Genomic DNA, 19,537 nt, shown 5'->3' with positions numbered 1-19,537 from the left:
AAAAAAAAAAAAAAAAAAAAAATATATATATATATATATATATATATATATATATATATGTTGAGCAAAGACAGGGGCCGGCCGAATGGCTCAGTTGGTTAAGAGCTTGCTGAAGAGTGTGAGCTCTGAGCAACAGGGTCGCCGGTTCGATTCCCACATGGGCCAGTGAGCTGTGCTTGAGCTGGGCTGCAGTTGAGCTGCCAACAGGTGGCAGGATGGCTCAGCTGGTGAGAGCACGTGCTCCGAATGACAGGATTGCCTGTTCAAGATGGTGGGCTATGCCCGCTGGCAACTAAGACTGAACTCAGCACCTTGAGCTGAGCTGCTGCCCAGGTGGCTCAAGGGATACAACGTGCGCTCTTAACAAGGCTGCTGGTTCAACTCCCGTATGGGATGATGGCTACGCCCACCCGCAACTAATTGAACACAGCACCTTGAGCTGAGCGGCACACCTGGACTTGGAGCTGAGCTTGCTGCGCCCTCCACAACTAAGGTTGAAGGACAACAACATGGCTGTTCCCCTACCCCAATTCCCCAATAAAAAATCTTAAAGAAAATGGCAATTATGCAAGAATACCATGTACTAAATATCATCATAATTTGAACCCAACAATCCTTCCCACTTAGCTTTCAACTTACTCAATTAACTTTAGGTAACTAAGATATTTTCTGAGCCAGAACTCTGGAAGGCCCAAGACCTCAGCAGGATGAAATCACTTTCTCAGTTGAGCTTGTCACAATACCTGGCCCAGACTATTTTAATAGCTTTCCACTGGTCTCCTTATCTCTACCCTATAATCCTTCTTCCATATGGTGATGTTCCTAAAATACAAATCTGATATTGTTTCTTCTCCCTTTAAAATATTTTAGTGGCTTTCCATAACCTTTATGAGTATGTGATCTCTTGAGATTTTTAATCATGTATTCTATCAGTAAAAAATGTTTGAGCATTCATCTACATGTATGTATATTTTTATTTACAAATTAAGCATTCCTGTATCAATATATTATACAAAAAACAAAAACTGACATTAAAATGGACATAAAAATGTAACATAATTAGAAGTCATAATACACAAAAGGCTCATGACAAGCATCTCTAACAGTGGCATGTGCCCACACCGTTAGAAATGCAAAACTCACAGATCTGGCCCCACCCCTTCCAATTTTATCTCCCATAGCTACCTTCCATCTGCTCTGTGCTAAAAGTGTGACTTGCATTTCCCCAGAGGTGTGCTCTCTCCTTCACACCTGTGCATAGGCTAGTCATCCTGATCTTCACTATTTTTCTTAGCATATTTTTATTTATTCTTCAAAACTCAACTTAAATGTTAATTCCTGTAGAAAATCTGCTTTGGTTATCTCCAGGCAAGTTAGTGATTCTTTCTCAATATTTCGTTTAAATCACTCAAATGACACCTATTCTAATCACTTATTTATATGTCTATTTCTCCATTAGATTATGAAGAGCAAAGACTGTTCTACTTTTCTTTGCAGCCCAGAACTTAACAGTGCTTGCATGCTTACTAAGTATCTTAGGAATTACATTTTTTCAGTATTTACAATAACCCCTATACGTCTCAAAGGAGCTGGGAAATACCAGTATATTATCCAAATACCATTGCATATACTTGGATACTATATACACTGTGGTCTAGTCTAACAGTCAGAAATAGCACACTATCCAATCCAAAAGGTATTCTCTCTGACCTGAACTGACATACGTACATCAGTCCTCATGGTGAGTACTTGGTGAAAATTATTTCCTCACTGAACAGGTTAAACATAGATGGGTAAACTCACTACCTTCCTAAATCAAGAGATTTTTCTATAATACCCAAACACAAGTCATCTTTAGGGTGTACTGGTTTCCAGAATCTAATTGTTATTTACATGTAGGCTGTTAATAGCAGTCATGTAATTTAAATAATTTAAACTGCTTAACAAATTAATCTTTTTTTTTTTGCTTCTACTGACAAAAGCCAACACATGAAAAGGAGAAAAATATGGTAAAGCATAAAAAACTGGATTTGTTTTCTATTTCTTTTTTTGAGGAGCACAGAGCTGTGATTTTCAACCTAATTAAACTTTGTAATCACTTAAGAAGCTTAAAAAACTGTACTGATAACTAGGTTCCACAATAGATCAATTAAGTCAGAATCTCTGAAGTAGCCCTAAACATTAGAATTTTTCAAAAAAAAGCTCCCAACTAATTCTAATGTGCAGTCAGGGTAGGCAACCAGTTAGTATAGAGCTAAAAATTTAAGTTTTCATCCACTGATGGAAGAACTCCTTTTGACCATTTGCAGTACTGAAGTACAAATATTAAAAAGCTATCTATGCCAGGACAACTGGCTATTCATATGCAAAAGAATGAAGTTGGACCGTTTCCTTACACTAGAAATGAAAATTAACTCAAAATGGATTGTGGATCTAAACGTAAGAACAAAAATATAATTACCATCAAAAAAGTGAAAAGACAATCCACAATGATACATGCTGCAACATGGTGAATGGGAAAAAATATCTGTAAATTACATAGCTCATAAGGGACCTGTATCCAGAATATATAAAGACCGCTAACATATGAATAAAAATCCAATTTAAAAATGGGCTAATATCTGAAAAGACATTTCTCTAAAGAAGATATACAAATGGCTAATAAGAACATGAAAAGATGTTCAAAATCAACAGCCATTAGGAAAAGCAAATCAAAACCACAGTGAGATATAGTCTATATCCACCAAGATGGCCATAATTAAAAAGATAATAACAAGTGTTGGTGAGGATGTGGAGCGATGAAGACACTTAAACGTTGCCATGAGAAATGTAAAATGGCACACACACTTTGGAAAACAGTCCAGCAGTTCCACAAAAGATTCAAGTTAACCACATGACCTAGCAATTACACTCTTAAGTATACACCCAAAAGAAAACATACATCCACACAAATGCTTGTACGTGAATGTTCATAGCATTATTCATAATAGCCAGAAAGTAGCAATAACGTAAATATTAATCAACTGATGAATGTATAGAGAAAATGTGGTATGTCCATACAATGGAATGCTATACAACAATTAAAGTAAATAAAGTACTAACAAATGCTACAATATGGACCAACCTTGAAAACATTAAGTTAAAAAAGCCAATTATAAAAGGTTACATATTGTATGATTCCATTTACACAAAATGTCCAGAAAAGGCAAATCTATAAAGATAGAAGGTAGGTTAGTTGTTGCCTAGGGATGGGAAATAAGAAGTGACTGGTAACAGGTATAGGGTTTCTTTTGGGGTGATAAAAATGTTCTAAACTTGACTGTGGTAATGGTTCTATAACTCTGTCAACACACAAGTACTATACTATTGAATTATACACCTTAAATTGGTGACTTTTATGGTCTATATTATATCTCAACAAAAAATTTAGACTGAGAAGATTCTATTTTAATCACCATGTTTTGCATGTATGTACTCTGAAAGGATACCCCAAGCAATTTCAAATCTGAATGCACAGGAATCCTTTTTAAAAATAAAGAAGATAAAATACTCACTGGACATTTCATCTATTTTGGGTATAAAACAAACCGAGTGTTTCTCTAAGCACAAGTGACTTTAAAACTGAATAGTTTTCCTAAAATAAATATGTATGTATGCTAGTGAAGTAGTATGTAAAAAAAAAAAAAAAAAAACCTAGCAGAACTCAATTCCAACAGGTATTTTACCTGGTCTTCCGACAACCACAAACAGTAACTCCAAAAAACAGCAAAAATGTGAAAGAACATATTTAATCTAGAAAGCTGACATTGCTCTTTCTAACCATTTTGTTACAAAGGAGGTTTGCTACATTTGAGGAAGTTTTGTTTGCTGTGAAATGGATACGCAATGCAGTTCGTAACACTAATCTTACTTCATGGCAAAGTTCAATGTATTTATTATGCAGTCATAGATATAGACATCTAGTCATAACAACTTGAGATTAATAAGAAACTACATCTAATCATTAAAAAAAAGAAAACCAGCCATCTATATATCTTTCACTCTTCACAGGTAGCCTGGCTAGCCCTCAGCCTGGGTCAGGATCATTCCACTAAAAGTACAGAAGGAGAGAGAGGAATAATATTAAGGCAGTCTAGAAGCTCTTCTGCATGCAACTTTGACTTTAGTTCCAGAGGGTTATTAAACCCCCTAATAAGGAAAACTGGGAAACAAAGGGGAACTTGAGATTAGTCCCTATTGAATCAATAAAGAACCACAATTTATCCAAAGGACATTCAACTACCTAAAAACTCTTAACAGTAAAAGTTCCTAGGAAGGGGGACTCAGCCAACTACAAGTGAACCATAACAAATATAACAGGCTAATCCTCAGAAAGAGAACTAGCCAGGTAGATGCGAGGAGGCATAAGACACTCTTAGAGCATAAACCATAAGGTAAGATAAATTTCATGCAAATTTTTTTTTCTGAAGAAACTCCATTTTAAATGTCAAATTAAATTAGAAAAAACGAGCAGTGTTCTCAATTTTCATTTACACTTTGCTATATTAAGGCGTAAAACTAAGTGTATATGGGATTTATGCATAAAATATTGCTTTCATGGAGTATATGAGTTCAGAATTTCTTATATGGGGAAGACTGTGAAATATTCTTTATAAAAACTGGATTCATAGTTCTCTGTACCTAATAGGTGTCCAAAGAGGAATGCTAATTATATTCAAGAAATAGGTATAGATGACTGTTTCAGCATGAATTAAAAAATACACACCTCTGCCCTTTCTTTAAAAATGTATCTCAAATTTCTTAAATCAGATAAAACAACATATTTAGAGCACAACTCAGAAAAAAAGACACAAGCTATCAAAAGGGTAATTCTAGTGTGTAATATATAAGAAGACTCAATCTTACCAGTGCTCAGGAAAATATAAATAAAAATTAGATAATTTTAGTCCTTCACATTGATGAAAATAGCACTGGAGTAGGGAAATGGGTGCTGTCATATACCATGTGTAAGAACAGAAAAAGTACATTTGATAATCTTGGTGGAAAATAAGGCTCTATTTATAAAAAATAATCACATTCCCTTTAGCCTAATAATTCTACTTTTAGAAATCTGTTTCAGAAATAATCATACAAGTATGCAAATGTATGTACAACAATGCTTACTACTCCAGTACTATAAAGACATATGTTTTTTTAATGATGCAATGGATATACATGAAATAGAATATCAAAAGTGATGAAAAAAAAACTATCACTTTTTAATGTATACATTTCATTTGGTTACATTATTTTTTTACTTAAAGTTGTTTTTTTTTAATTCTAATAAAGAATTGGGGGCTCAAACGTAGAACATGGAAAGAACAAGGAGAAAAATTAGTTTTGGGGAACTGACTCCACAGAACAACCTTCTAGGCCACATGACAAATATCTTACCCAAAATATTTCTCCATATAATTTTTAAATGTTTACTTACTTTCCTTACATTTTTCTGAAATTCCACATTCTTTTAAAAACATTAAAAAATTGAGGACTAAGTAGTGGAAAGGAATTCAGGCCAGGAGCCCAAAAGCAGTTTGTGGGAATAACTTCAGTCATTGTTAGGATAAGGAACTCTTCTTTAGAAGGGTAACAATTTGGATTTCATTTTTATTTTTCCATTAGCTTTTTAGCAAAATATGAAATCAAAATAATTTTATAAGGTCAAGTGATTATCATCCATTCAAATTATTTTAAATAAATTAATAAAACTGCTTTATACTTAACCAAGTGAGATCAATCTTTTATTTTGTGGATGGGGTTAGGAAGAGGAAAACAAAGGAAAGACGTAGGTAATTTTGGAGCATTCAAAATTGAAGCAAAATTGGCAAAACTTGAGGCTCTGAGTCTCAAGGGCCAGGATATCCAGGAACTGGTAAAAAGCTAAAGAGGTAGAAGGATATTAAGGACAAATTTCACTGACTCAAAAATTATTAGTCCCATGCTTTCCATACAGACATATTGTCTCCATCACACAAACTGTCCCAAAACTTCGTGTTCAAGTAAGCCTTTGGATATGTATTCCACCAAAACAAACTGCGGTACTTTTAAAAATAATAAATAAATGCACACAAAATAAAAATTTTAATAGTATTTATTTAACCTTTTTTGAGTCACAGGCTCTTTGAAGTAACTGATGAAAGCTTTGGACCATCACCCTAGAAAATTATGCATATTCACATTAAAAATTAAGCATTTATACAATTTAAAGAGACCCAAGACTCTGGGTTAAGAACACCCATTAAATATGGTGGTGAGGTCCCTCTGTCCACAAAGAACTATTTGTCCTTTAAAATGGTTTAATTCTAGTAACATGATAAAACCTAACTTCCTTTGTAATTTTCTTAAACAGCTGAGTTCAGAGATCTAAGAGCTCCAAGTCGTTGGCTGTACATTTCATGGAGAAAGGAGCACAAAGAATACTGATAGCTAAGAAATGTTTAAAATGACTATGGAGTAAAGAGGTAAAGGATTTAACAATATGGAGGTGAAGGAAAGACAAGAAAAGGTTGTTTTTATAAACAGAAAGTGAGGGAACGATTCCTGGTCCACAGTAGGAACTCTGTAAGTGTATGAATAAAAGATAAATAAACTAAACAGACAAAAGGAAGTAAAGAGACTTTTATAACATAGCACCAGAAATAGGGAGAAAAAAATTAATGTTTGTGTGCTATCCTGAAAATGTATTTTAAATATTTCTCCTCTATGGAAAAATCCAATCAAAATTCTCACCAGCCCATTTTACAAACAAATTTTTAGAAAAGGACTCATCCATTAGACATGTTGCAGTACATAAAAAATTCATTACGAGGAAAAAATCAAATTACTAATCAAAATCAAAGGAGAAAAAAACAAAAAAATTAGTTAAGTCAAGAGAGAAAACACAGAAAATAAAAACAATAAAGAAAAGGGTTACTTACAAAACTAAATGCAGAGAAATTAAACTAGTTACTTATTTAAAATGCACCAGACCATTCAGGAAAAAGACTTGCTACTTTTAGTGAGATATTTTTTTAAATGCCACAGTCATCGTATTTTAACAAAATCCCCAGTAACTAAATGTGACTTGTGTACACTGTGTATCTTATGCAAAGGAAACATTAGTTCATGAGGTTAATCAGGTATTTTGGGAGTCAATCAGCAGACATTTATTGAGCATATAGCAGGCAATGTGTATGTATATATAATAAATGAATTAGCAAATTAACTATTATTACTAATGGTATTGGGTTACACCCTCTGCCTGTATGCTGGAGGGAAAAAAAGTCAGATTTACAGCAACAGAAATGTAATTGGGAATTCTCTTATAACCGATTATGCCTTTATTTTTATTTTTTGCTAAAAATATTTCTTGTTCCATTTGTTATAACGAAATGTTATCTAAACCAAGCCAACTAGTAAAATTAAAGGGCATCATTTAATGAAATTGAGTATTAATTTATGGATAACTTACATTAGAGTTATTAGAGTTATTCTGTAGAGAGATTTTATTACAATAAATAGTCTAAAATAATTGAGTAAATGGTTTTGGCTAGGTCCTTTTAATTGTTTAAAAGTATTTTTGTGTAGTTCTATTTGTTTTAGTGGCATACGAGTATGTCCTATACAAATTAAAATTCAAAGTGAAATTCATGATGTATATTGAAAATTTGATAACACTGAAAGACCACTGTGCTACAACTAAATGGCAATCAAAAAATCTTTAACTATATACAAAAAATATAAGAACTAGGAAATAAGAGAACTAAAAATATCTAAAGAGGCTTATCTATCTCAGATTAATCCTGACTTTTTCACCAAAATACATTACATAAAACTTTATTTTTCCCCAGCTAGATGCTAAGTTTTTAACTTCTAGGAGCTCTAAGGAAACAATGAATCTTTTTTATAGCAAAAAAGTATTAAGTAATGCTATTCGTTTATATTCCAGTTTACTTAAGCAAATATCATTTTAAAGCTTCTGGTGAACACTTTTAAGAGAAAGGTGGCATCTGCGGCAGCAGCAGCAGCAACAAACACTGAGACAGCACAATGCCACAAAAGGAGTAATCAATAGAACTAGAATTCCAACACAAGCAGTATAATTTTAGGGCCCACACTCTTTATCACTATGCTATGCTGTCTCTTAAAAATATATTTCCTGCAATTTCCTATTACAATAAAAACCTTAACACAGCAACAACAAAGAACTCCAAAAACTTCCAATTTGAAAGAACAGAAGCTATGATAAAATACTGATTTTTTTTCCTTGTGTAGAATATCCAGAAGTTACAGACACTACGGTTACTATTTAAAGAAAAAATCAAAATGAAGGGGAAAAAAAGACTATAAACCGTATCTTAAATAATCCTATTCCTAAAAATGTTATAGGCAGCTCAATGTTGCTTTCATTTTGATTTACCTCATTTCGGAAACACTGTATGCTCATCACTAATTCTCAACTGTCTAGTTTCTAAAAACTTTAGCTTTAAAAAAAGTCCACCTCCTCCCACTCTAACCATCAATAAAACACTTAAACTGTGTGAGAGGATGTACATACAGGGATGTAAATTGTTTATAATGTTTATATCAGTCCCAAGTTTGACCTGTTATAATTTAGTTTGAGAAGTTTCTCATACAAGAAAATCAATAATTCAAATTTATTTTATATTTGCCATATGAATTTTAACTACTGAAGTATATTTGACCCTTGAACATCACATTTGCTTCATGGGTCCACTTATATGTGGATTTTTTCAATACTGTAAATGTACTTTCTCTTATGATTTTCTTAATAACATTTTCTTTTATCTAACTTACTTTATTATAAGAACACAGTATATAATACATATACAAAATATATGCTAATAGACTGTTTATGTCACCTGTAAGGCTATTAAAAGTTTTGGGGAAGTCAAAAATTGTATGCAAATTTTCAACTGCATGGAGGGTTGGCACTCACCTGTCACCTACATGTTGTTCAAGGGTCAACTGTAAATGTCATTCTAATCTGCTTAGTGGCTATTAAAAATCTGAATTCATTTCAATACTATCATAGTGTTTATTCTATTATTCTAAAGTTAATGATTCTTCTTCCGCAATTTTTTTTCAGTGAGATAAGAGTCAGTCACTGACTAAACAGGTCTATTACCAGATCATGCCATACCTAAACTTAACATCTCATAAAAAGTACTTATAATTTTTGCTGGCTACATAGAATCATAAAATTACAAGACTAAAAAAGAATTTAAAGGGTCATTTCTTTAATTTCCCTGCCTTCAAGCAGTATCATACTCATACCACCAAAATTTACCTATTTTATTAAGCCCACTAAAATTCCAAAGTCTGCCTTAGAAACCTATTCTAATACTTCCACCATGTAATTTTACATTTACTTAAATCTCTGAAACAAAAAGGGGCAGAGTAAAATAAAAACAACATGGGTTTTAAAGGTAACCATGACCTTGGTATAATGCTGGCTTAACCCAAGTATTGACAGAATGACCCTGGGCAAATTATTACAAGCGCCCAAACCCTCATTCGCATCCATAAAATGGAGTAATACTTCATCACTGAAATTTGTCTATGGAGTAAGTAAATTAACAGGCATAGTCCCAATTATACTGCATGGTACCAAAGCTGATGTTCAATAATGCCATTTCCTCCTCTCTTAAAGTCATTTTCCGGTAGGGTCTTGTATGGTAAAGTAGCTTGATCAGATTAACCATCTTTCAGAAAAAAATTATAAAATCTGGCCAAAAACAACAGTTTTTCAAGGCTATGAAAAGTGACCAATGGATGCAAAAACTGGAGAGTTTATCCATGGAAAATTGGAATTATATCTGATGAGATTTGCATGTTTGTACCTTTCTAAGACAGCAGTTTGCCTCAGTACTTCTATATACTCTTAAAATTACTGGGGACCCCACATTAGAAATTAAAAAGGAAAAAAAATATTTTTTTAAATTCACTTAAAATGATAATTAAAGTTCTAACAATATTTTCCAGGACAAACAAAAATATTAAAAAGGGTGACATTGTTTTACATTTTGTAAATATCTGTAATGGAGTTTTATACAATTAGATTCTCATATCTGCATCTTCAGTCAATCTTTGCAATCCATTGGTCTGACTGACGTATATGAAGAAAACAGGCCTCAGATACACTATACAGTTGGAAAAGGCAGTGTCTTGTCAACCCTGGAAAGGCTCTCAGGGAGCAACAAGGGTCTCTCAGACAACACTGAGAATTGTTGATCTAAGGACACTGGACTCTGTACAACTCAGGGCTGTAGAACGATGGGGTTTTACTGGGATTGGAGGCAACAGAGGGCAAAGTTCAAAGATGGCAGGGAAGTTCTAAAGTTGAGACATAAATTCTGGAAAGGAAGAAGCCAATAGGGGATAAGCCCCCAAAATTTGCATATAAACTCTGCCTCAAATCTTGGCTATTGGTTAAACTATGCATGCGCAGTGGAGACTCTAGAGTATAGCAACAAAGGAGATTGAAACAAAAGATTTCAGCTACTGTCACCCCTGAGAAGAAGTGAATGGAGTTTTAATCCAGTCAAGTGAACTGCTTGCTAGGGAAAAAAAAAAAAATTTAGAGCACCACTACAAAATCTAGTCTCTACATTTCACTAAAAATACAACCATAAAGTTAAAAAATTACTGGATACTCCCCCCCCACACACACACACACACAACAACAGAAAATAAATTAAAAAACCAGGAAAATGTGACCTATACTCAAGACAATACAGTCAACAGAAACTAACCCTAAGAAGGCCTAGGTGTTGCAATTGGCTTTACACTAGGTATAATAAATATGCTCAAGGACTAAAGGAAAATATTGGGTTGTCTTCAGAAAAGTCATGATGCATTTTTGCAATGAAAAACATAGAAAAAATATGTCATGACTTTTCCGACAACCCAGTATTTCAAAACCAATTTAGATATGAGAAACCTCAGAGAATTGGAAATTATAAAAAGGACCAAATAAAAATTCTAGACCTAAAAAAGTACAGTAGCTGAATTGGAAAATACATCAGGTGGGCTAATAATAGCAAATTGGAGACAATAAAAGAAAGACTAAAGGAACTCAAAGATAAATCAAGGGTAAGTATCTGAGAAAAAATAAAACACTGAGGACAGCAGAGCCTTAGAGACCTTTGGGACAGTATTAAGAGGTCAAATATAATTTAAGTCACAGAAAAAGTGTACAGAATGGAGCAGAAAAATATTTGAAGAAATAATGGCAAAAATCCCCTAATTTGGTGAAAAATAAAAAATGTATGTATTCAGTATTAACACACCTAAGGAAGAAAAATACAAAGAAAACACAACTACACACATCATAGTTAGCTTCAATGGAAAGGGAAAGAAAAAAATCTTGAAAGCAGCCAAAAAGAAAAACACCAAAATAGAACAAAAATATGGCTGATACCTAATTTCTCTACAGAAACTAAGGAAATGAAAAGAAAATGAAAATACATTTTTAAAGAACTGGAAAAAAGTAATAAATGTCATACCAACACCAGATTTCCTCAACAAAACTGTCTTTTAAAACAAAAGTTTTAAAAAAAATTTGATTTTCAGATAAAAACAGAATTTGTAGCTAGTCAAAAGTATGGCAAATCTTCAAAAAATTAAAAATAAAATTATGATATGATCCAGCAATTCTACTTCCAGTATAACAACCAAAAGAATTGAAAGCAGGGAGCCTAAAAGATATTTGTACTCCCATGTTCACAGCAGCATTATTCATAATAGCTCAAAAGCGGAAACAACCCAAATGTCCATCAACAGATGAACAAACTGTCATATATACATACAATGTATATATGTTATTATTCAGTCTTAAAAAGGTATGATATTCTGACAAATTCTACCACATGGATGAACCCTGAAGACAAGCTAAGTGAAACAAGCCAGACACCAATGGACAAATACTGTATGATCCCACTTATATGAGGCACCTAAAGTAGTCGAAATCATAGAAAACAGAATAGAATAATGGTTACCAGGGGCTTGGAGAAAGGGAGGGAAACTTATGGTTTAATGAGTACAGAGTTTCAGTTTGGGTTGATTAAAACTTCAACAATGTGAAAGCACTTAATGCCACTGGATTTTACACTTAAAAATAGTAATTCTTATGTATAGTTTATAAGAAATTTCTTATATCAAAATAATTTACCATAGTCAGAGTTTTCTTAAAAAACCATATGATCTCAATAAAACAGAATAAAATTTGAATAAACTCTCATTCATGATAAAAAAAACAACTTTCAGCAAACTAAGAAAAGCATTTCCTTATTCTTAAAAGGACACCTAAGAAAAACCTAGTCGTAGTGCTGAAGCACTGAACATTTCCCCCAACCATTGCAAAGAAGACAGGATGTCCACTCCCAACGGTTCTATTCAATGTTTTACTGAAGGTCCTGGTTAGTGCAATAACAAGAAATAAAAGGTAAAAATACTGATAAAGAAGTAAAACTGTCCCTATTTATGGTCAACATGATTATAAATGTAGAAAATACAAACGAATAAACAAAAAGATTATGAATCTTTACATTTAGCCAGGTCTTAAGATACAAAGTCAATACATAAAATTTTATTGTATGTCTATGCACTAGCAACAAACTAGAAAATGAAATTAAAAACAATTCCATTCACAAATGCATCATACAACATAAAATATTTAGCAATAAATTTAACAAAAGATATGTAAGTCTTCCATCAAACACTAAAACATTGCTGAGAAAAATTAAAGATGATTTAAATAAATGGCAAGATGTGTCATGTTCATGATTGGTAGCTTCAAGATTGTCAAAATGTCACTTCTCCCCAAAGTAATCTATAAATTCAATCCAATCCCAATCATAGTCCAAGCATAATCATTATCCTTTTTAACTGATAAGCATATTCTAAAATTCATAATGGAAACATACAGAACATAGAATAGACAAAAAAACAATTTTAAGAAAACAACAGAAGCTAAAGAATTTATTATACATTATCAACTTCAAGATTTATTCTAAAACTCTTCAATGGTTCTCAACTGGGGGCAACTTTGTCCCTCAGGAGACATTTGGTTGTCACCACTGGGACGGTGCTACTGTAATCTAATAGGTAGAGGCCAGGGATACTATTAAATATTATATACTACATGATATAGCCCCACAACATTCTGGCTCAAAATTTCAATAGCGCCAAAGTTGGGCAACCCTAAACTACAGCAGTCAAGACAATGTGGTAACATTAGAATAGTCAAATAGATAATGAACAGAATACAGATCCAAAAAGTGACCCCCTGGGTCAACTGTCATTAAAAGACAACAAAGCAATTCAATGGAGAAAGAAGTGTTTTCTATAGAAGATTCTAGAATACACAGGATATCCATATGTAAAAAATTGAACCTTGATCCCCACACTTCACATCATATACAAATATTAGTTCAAGGTGGATCATAGACCTAAATAAAAAGTAAAATAATAAGCTTCTAGAGAAAGCATAAAAATATCTTCACAACCTAGCAAAACTATTATCTAAGACTTAAAAGCAGAATATATAAAAGAACCAAAAGACTCCTACAACTCAATAAAAATTCAACCCAATTTAACATGGACAAAAAAACTTGAACAGACACATCACAAAGACACAGATACAAATGGCTAACAAGCACATGAAAAAAGTGGTCAATACCAATATTCATCAAAGAAGTACAAATTAAAACCAGAATGAAAAGTACAAATTAATTCCACAAACTATATACCCATTAGGATGACTAAAATTCGTAAGACTGAAAACAACCAATTGTTGGTGAAAATGCGGAGCCACCCAAACTCTCAACATACTGCTGGTGGGTGGGTAAAGTGGTACAAAAAGTTTCGGCAGTTTCTTACCAAGTTAAGTATGCACTATCTTATGGCCCTATAAATCTACTCCTAGGTTTTTATCCAAAAGAAATAAAAATATAATGCCTACAAAAGGCTTCATACAAGAATAGTCAGTCTGCTTTATTCATAATAGCCCATGTCTGTCAACAAGTGAAACACTTTTATTCATACAACAAAGTACTACTCAGCAATAAAAATCGTTACATGCAACGACCTAGAATATAAAAAATATGTTAAAAACAGACACAAAGAGTATACACGTTGTATGATACCAGATATATGAAATTTTAGAGCAAAGTAATCAATGGTTTAAAAACAAAGAACAGCAGATGCCTGGGAGGCATGGGTGAGAAGAAACCTGGGGATTAACTAGAAAGGGTCACTAGCACTTTTGGGGTGACAGAAATGTCCAATATCTTGAATGAGAGTTTTACACTGATGTAAACATGTCAAAATTTAGCCATTTTGTGCATTATAATGTATGTGAATTTTAGCCCCAAAAAACTACTAAAAAAAAAAAATCTGCCCTTCAACGGTGGCAGCCATTGAGAAGCAGCAGCCATGACTTTGCGCTGCTCCATGGCCGTGGGCCTCAACAAGGGCCACGAGGTGACCAAGAATGTAAGCACACCAAGGCACAGCGGCCAGGGTGGGCATGTCACCAAGCACACCAAGTACGCGCGGGACATGATCCAAGAGGCTCCCGAGGGGCTTTGTCCTCAATGAGCGGCTGCTCGAGGTCTCTAAGGACAAGCGGGCCCTGAAGTTCATCAAGAAAAGGGTGGGGACACACATCTCTGCCAAGAAGAGAGAGGAGCTGAGCAGTGTCCTTGCAGCCATAAGAAAGACAGCAGCCAAGAAGGACTGAGCCCCATCCCCCGTGTATGTAGTAAAACCTTTTCAAAATGAAAAAAAAATCTAGTAGGGGTGAGGAGTTGATAGAGGTACTTCTGAAACGAGAAATGGCAGAATATTAATTGTTGAAACTGGACGATGGGCACATGGGGGTTCATTATACTCTTTTGTTTAAAATGTTTCATAAAGGTTTTAAAAACATAATTTTTAATTCCCCTCAATGGAGGAAAAGAATTGGTAATCACTGTACTTCACGTAAAGTAAAATCTCTTAAGGCATTCTTTCAACTTTCTTTTCTATGCCAAATAATCCCTGTCCTTTTTACTTTCTTGAATATTATTCATCAGAGTTACAGCTCACCTTGAAATCTTCATGTTTTCTGTATCTCATTTATTTACTACTACCTCCAGGGAGGAAACAGTTGGAGAGCTAACACTCATTTAGCCCCCCTACTACATGCCTGTCAGTGTGCTGCCTACTTTGAATATGAATACACTACCAACTTATAACCCAAAATTGAATTTAGCATCTAAAATTTTAATCGTAATTGTTTACTTATTCTCTCTCATGAGAATTTATGTTCAATGGCAACACGGATATTGTTCACTCTTCAGATCTGGCACATAGCAGGCACTCAGTAAATATGAGTAAATCATAAAATTAAGAAATACAGTATCAGAACTCACAAATACCCAGTTTAGCTCTTTTTGGCAATGCAAATCATTTCTCATTCCAGTTATACCCAGCTTGTTTTGCCTTTAATCTTATTCAAATCTACATCAATTGCAATGTATTTGTTTCAAATGGAATAGAATGATTTGTGTTTGAGAATTTCACGTTTTCTCTTTATTCAAAAATGTAATCATAAAAATATTTTAATACAGTAATCCAATTATATATTTCAGCATACTTTTAAATGTGTGATTTCTATATGTAGTGTTACTTTTTTGCTCTAATTCATATAGCTAAAGAAGAAAATCCTAATGCTTTGATAGACTCAAATTCTGTTAACACCATTAAGCTGAAAAACTCTAGTAAGTATTAAGTGTTCCTTACAAAGGGGTAAATTGCAGGTAATAATAGATTTATAATAAAATGATCAATTTTACTTCAAAAGAATATCTAACAAACAAAACATCTACATAGCCTAAAATCAAATTGTTAGTTTCCTTCAGCAAAATACAGAAAATCTACGTTTATTCTCAGAGTGCACTCTCAATAAACATTTGGGTGTGGTTTATGATTAAAACTCCCAGTACCTTAGATTAGAATTAGAGTTCCACCTCAATTCTGAGTAATTTTTTCATTCTTAAGTATCCTCAAAACATGTATAAGGTTAAAAAAAAAGCGGGGGGTAAGGGAGAACAAATATTATCAGTGGTATTATAAAATACAAAAATTGAGTAAAACAGACAGCTGCTAATGACAGCGAGTTGGTTGTCAGACCAAGATTTTTCCTCATTAGTTAAGAAAAATACTCTACCCAAGAAGCTGGTAATTACAATGCTTCTCTGACCAACTAAACGACTCTGAAAAAAGATTTTCTAACATTCTAAGTGAGAATGCAAGAGAAGTAAAATCAGAAGAAACAGAAATAAAATCACAAAGAATGACATTATACACATAAAATTTTATTTAAAAAAAAAAGTTCACAAATGCCTTACATATATCATTTGCCACAAATTCAAATTCAAGTTCTTCCAGATGTCACTTTATGTTCATAGATTATACATAATGTAAAGAAAACATTTAATTCAAATGTACCAAATGCAGCAAAGGGCTTAAAAATAGAAGTTTCAAAGTAAATACTCATTTAGAGACACCAGCAAATAGGTCTGACCTTTTCAAGTGGCTTTCCCAAAGTGTTTCCAATCAGTTTCCAATCATTCAACACTTCCTCAACTTTGGAAATAAACCTAGGAAGGAGCAAAAAATCATCCTAAATATGTAGCAACACATTTTTTACTATTGTTATACAATTCTTAAAGTATTTTTTATATTTTAACATTTTTATCAGAGAAGTCTCTGTAAGTTTAGTATTGTTAATTTATTGATGTGGAGTAAAAGTGGAAATAATTTTCTTTTGCTCAAGAATTCTTAGATTTTGATGTTAAAGTCTACTGCCTCCCCAACAAAGGCATTCTGCCTTCCACAAAATAGAATTAGTAAATCTCTATAGTAAAATGAATGTAATAAATTTGGGACAGAAATAAAAACTGACAGACTAATGTAATACTATTTAAAATAATTATGAAACCCATATTTTTCCCCTATCCTCAATATAACTGATCTATTTAACTTCTCCCTTAAAGATATTTAGGAATTCCGATTTTCTGTCCCTTTCCCCCCCCAAAAGAAAACATTATCTGGAAACTTCGTTCATTAAAACAAACCAAGTTTTAACACACAGATAGCTGGCAAGAAACTGCAGCTATATTTGTCAGTTTTAAGGACTAACTGACAAACAGATTTTAAAACTATTCACTGTCTAATCTTTACATCTAATGATCAAGCAGACCTTGAAAAAAAAATTTTTGACTACCAACATGTTTAATACCAGCAAATGAAAACTGTCAAATCTCAGTGGTGGTGCTAAATACATTTTAAAAGACACTTTCAGAAGACTTTTGGTATTACTCTATGATGCAATCTAACAGCATCGCTGCTCTCCTAAAACACCTACATAGTATTGCTAGCGTATCAAGAGTTAATTCTAGTAAAAATATATTCCAAGTCACCAGGTTTTTTCTTCAATGATACTATATATTAGTATTTACATTTTTGTTGTAAGATAGTAATGACAAATCACTTTTTATGATTCAACTGAACCATCCAATAGGCTCGTCTTTAAAATTAAAGGTATTAATTAATATACTAATTAACTTTTGAGGGGGGTTCAGTCAAAAAGCAATTACCAGTTTTGGCAAAGGGTGCTCTAGAAATTAACACATTTACAAAAAAAGGGAGAAAAATTTAAAGTGCATCCATATGTGAGGGAAAATTTGCATGTGAAATGCACATTGCATTTATAAAGGTAAAAAACAAAACAAAACAGAAGTTATTTTAATATCCAACTGCAGCAAACAGTTGTAAACTCATGGTATATCCATTCAATGGAATAATATGCACTCATCAGAAATCATGTTTTAAAGACCATCTGAGGAAATGATGTTCACATTAAATGAAAAAATGAAAGCTAAGAAATAAGTATTAATATGGTTTAATACAAAAAGTTTATAACACACACAGATTAGAAGGAATTTTCTCAAAATATTAACAGTAGCTATCTCCTGGTGGTAGGATTACAGGTGATTTTTCTTTCTTTTTAATTCTATTATGAGGTATAATAAAAATAATTTAAAATAATATAGCTTTCACAGCAAAAGAAGGAACACCTTAAAATACTTATTATATGAATTCTATCAGTATTAGCTAAAAGAGAAAAATTGGACTCTATCCTGAAAGTATTGAGAAAGTATAGAAAAATTTTATAACTTTATCTCTGAAAGATTTCAGCTGACATACCATTTCCTCTGGCTCTTCATTCTATATTAAGTTCCTTGGTTATATGATTTTGTAAGACCCGGTTTATTCCCCTTCTCAGCTGTTATTTCAATAGCAATTAAAGATTCATTTCCATTATTTGATTCATGTCTGTCTCTTCCACTAGACTGTATATTCAGTAAGAGCAGGAATCATCTGTTTTTATTGACCACCACATCCCTAATGCCCTGAAATGTGCTTGCAACATAGGCACTCAATAAATATTTTTCAATAGACAAAGGATAAAGAGTTAAGGGCTTGTCTTCAGTCCTCTCAATAAATTGTATGGCTTATAACACACTAACAAGAACTCTCATTCAAACACTAAACTCAAAGTTTAAGAGACTCCAAAGTTTTAACATCATCCCATGAACTGTAAAACACGTTTCATTCTAGAAACAAGAGTATAAAAGTCAAAAACCAAATTTCCTACTTTGTGGTAGTACTCATAATTGTGATGACAAGTATTTCCATATAAAGGATTTAATATTCCACTTTAGGATATTTTAAATATTTAGCTGGGAGGAAGTGACCATTTTTCCATTCAGTACTCTGATGTTCCTCACTCCCACTCCCAACTTCCAAGATTCAGGTTACATTTTTCTACCTTCAAGACATCAAGTTATTACTTCACATTCAATAGGCTAAAATTGCATTCTTCTCACTTTGCCATTGATTTTCATTCTTTCAGGAAAGAAACTGCAGTTCCATGTTTGATTCTTTCTCCTCTTATATTTCATCAAGTGTATCTATCTAAATTCTTTGAAATGTCTTACAATCCTCCCTTCTTTCTCTCCAGTCTCCAAATCACCAACCTAACTATGGATCAAACAAGTCACTTGCTTTAATTTTACCTCTGAGTTTTACCTCCTGAAACAACTCTCATATCACTTTGCCACTCTAAAATCAAAGGTCTCTCACTATTGTTCACTAATGGATCTTTCTAAATCTGGTCTCCTGACCAGCAACATCAGCATCACCTGGGAGGGAACTTGTTAGAAATGCAAAATGTGGGGTCCACCTCAGACATAATCAGAAACTACTATCCTGATGCACACTAAAGATTGAGAATCACTAGTCTTAAAGCACCGAATCTAGAGATCCCTTTACTTAGCTTTAGAGGCTGTCCATAACCTGGTCCTATCTTCTTTATTAATCTTATGTATTTCCCTTGAGTAGATAAAAAACCTTCACTCCAATAAAGCATTTCTTCATGAAGTCCCAA

General features: G+C 33.1%; 1 protein-coding gene and 1 pseudogene across 1 annotated transcript in view; one reads left to right on the top strand and one right to left on the bottom strand.

The window, feature by feature from the left end:
- The window catches only part of LOC109378415 (rab3 GTPase-activating protein catalytic subunit-like), a 51,006-nt gene that overhangs the window by 16,087 nt on the left and 15,382 nt on the right, over window positions 1-19,537 (bottom strand). Inside the window, exon 3 of the mRNA XM_019634811.1 lies at window positions 16,610-16,685. Within this exon, the coding sequence (XP_019490356.1) occupies window positions 16,610-16,685 (76 nt within the window). The remainder of the gene's footprint in view (window positions 1-16,609; window positions 16,686-19,537) is intronic.
- On the top strand, window positions 13,693-14,857 carry LOC109378416 (60S ribosomal protein L36 pseudogene; annotated as a pseudogene).

The sequence above is a fragment of the Hipposideros armiger genome, unplaced genomic scaffold, assembly GCF_001890085.2.
Source record: "Hipposideros armiger isolate ML-2016 unplaced genomic scaffold, ASM189008v1 scaffold_1967, whole genome shotgun sequence".
NCBI lineage: Eukaryota > Metazoa > Chordata > Mammalia > Chiroptera > Hipposideridae > Hipposideros > Hipposideros armiger.
This window is presented reverse-complemented; position numbering and strand designations above follow the sequence as displayed.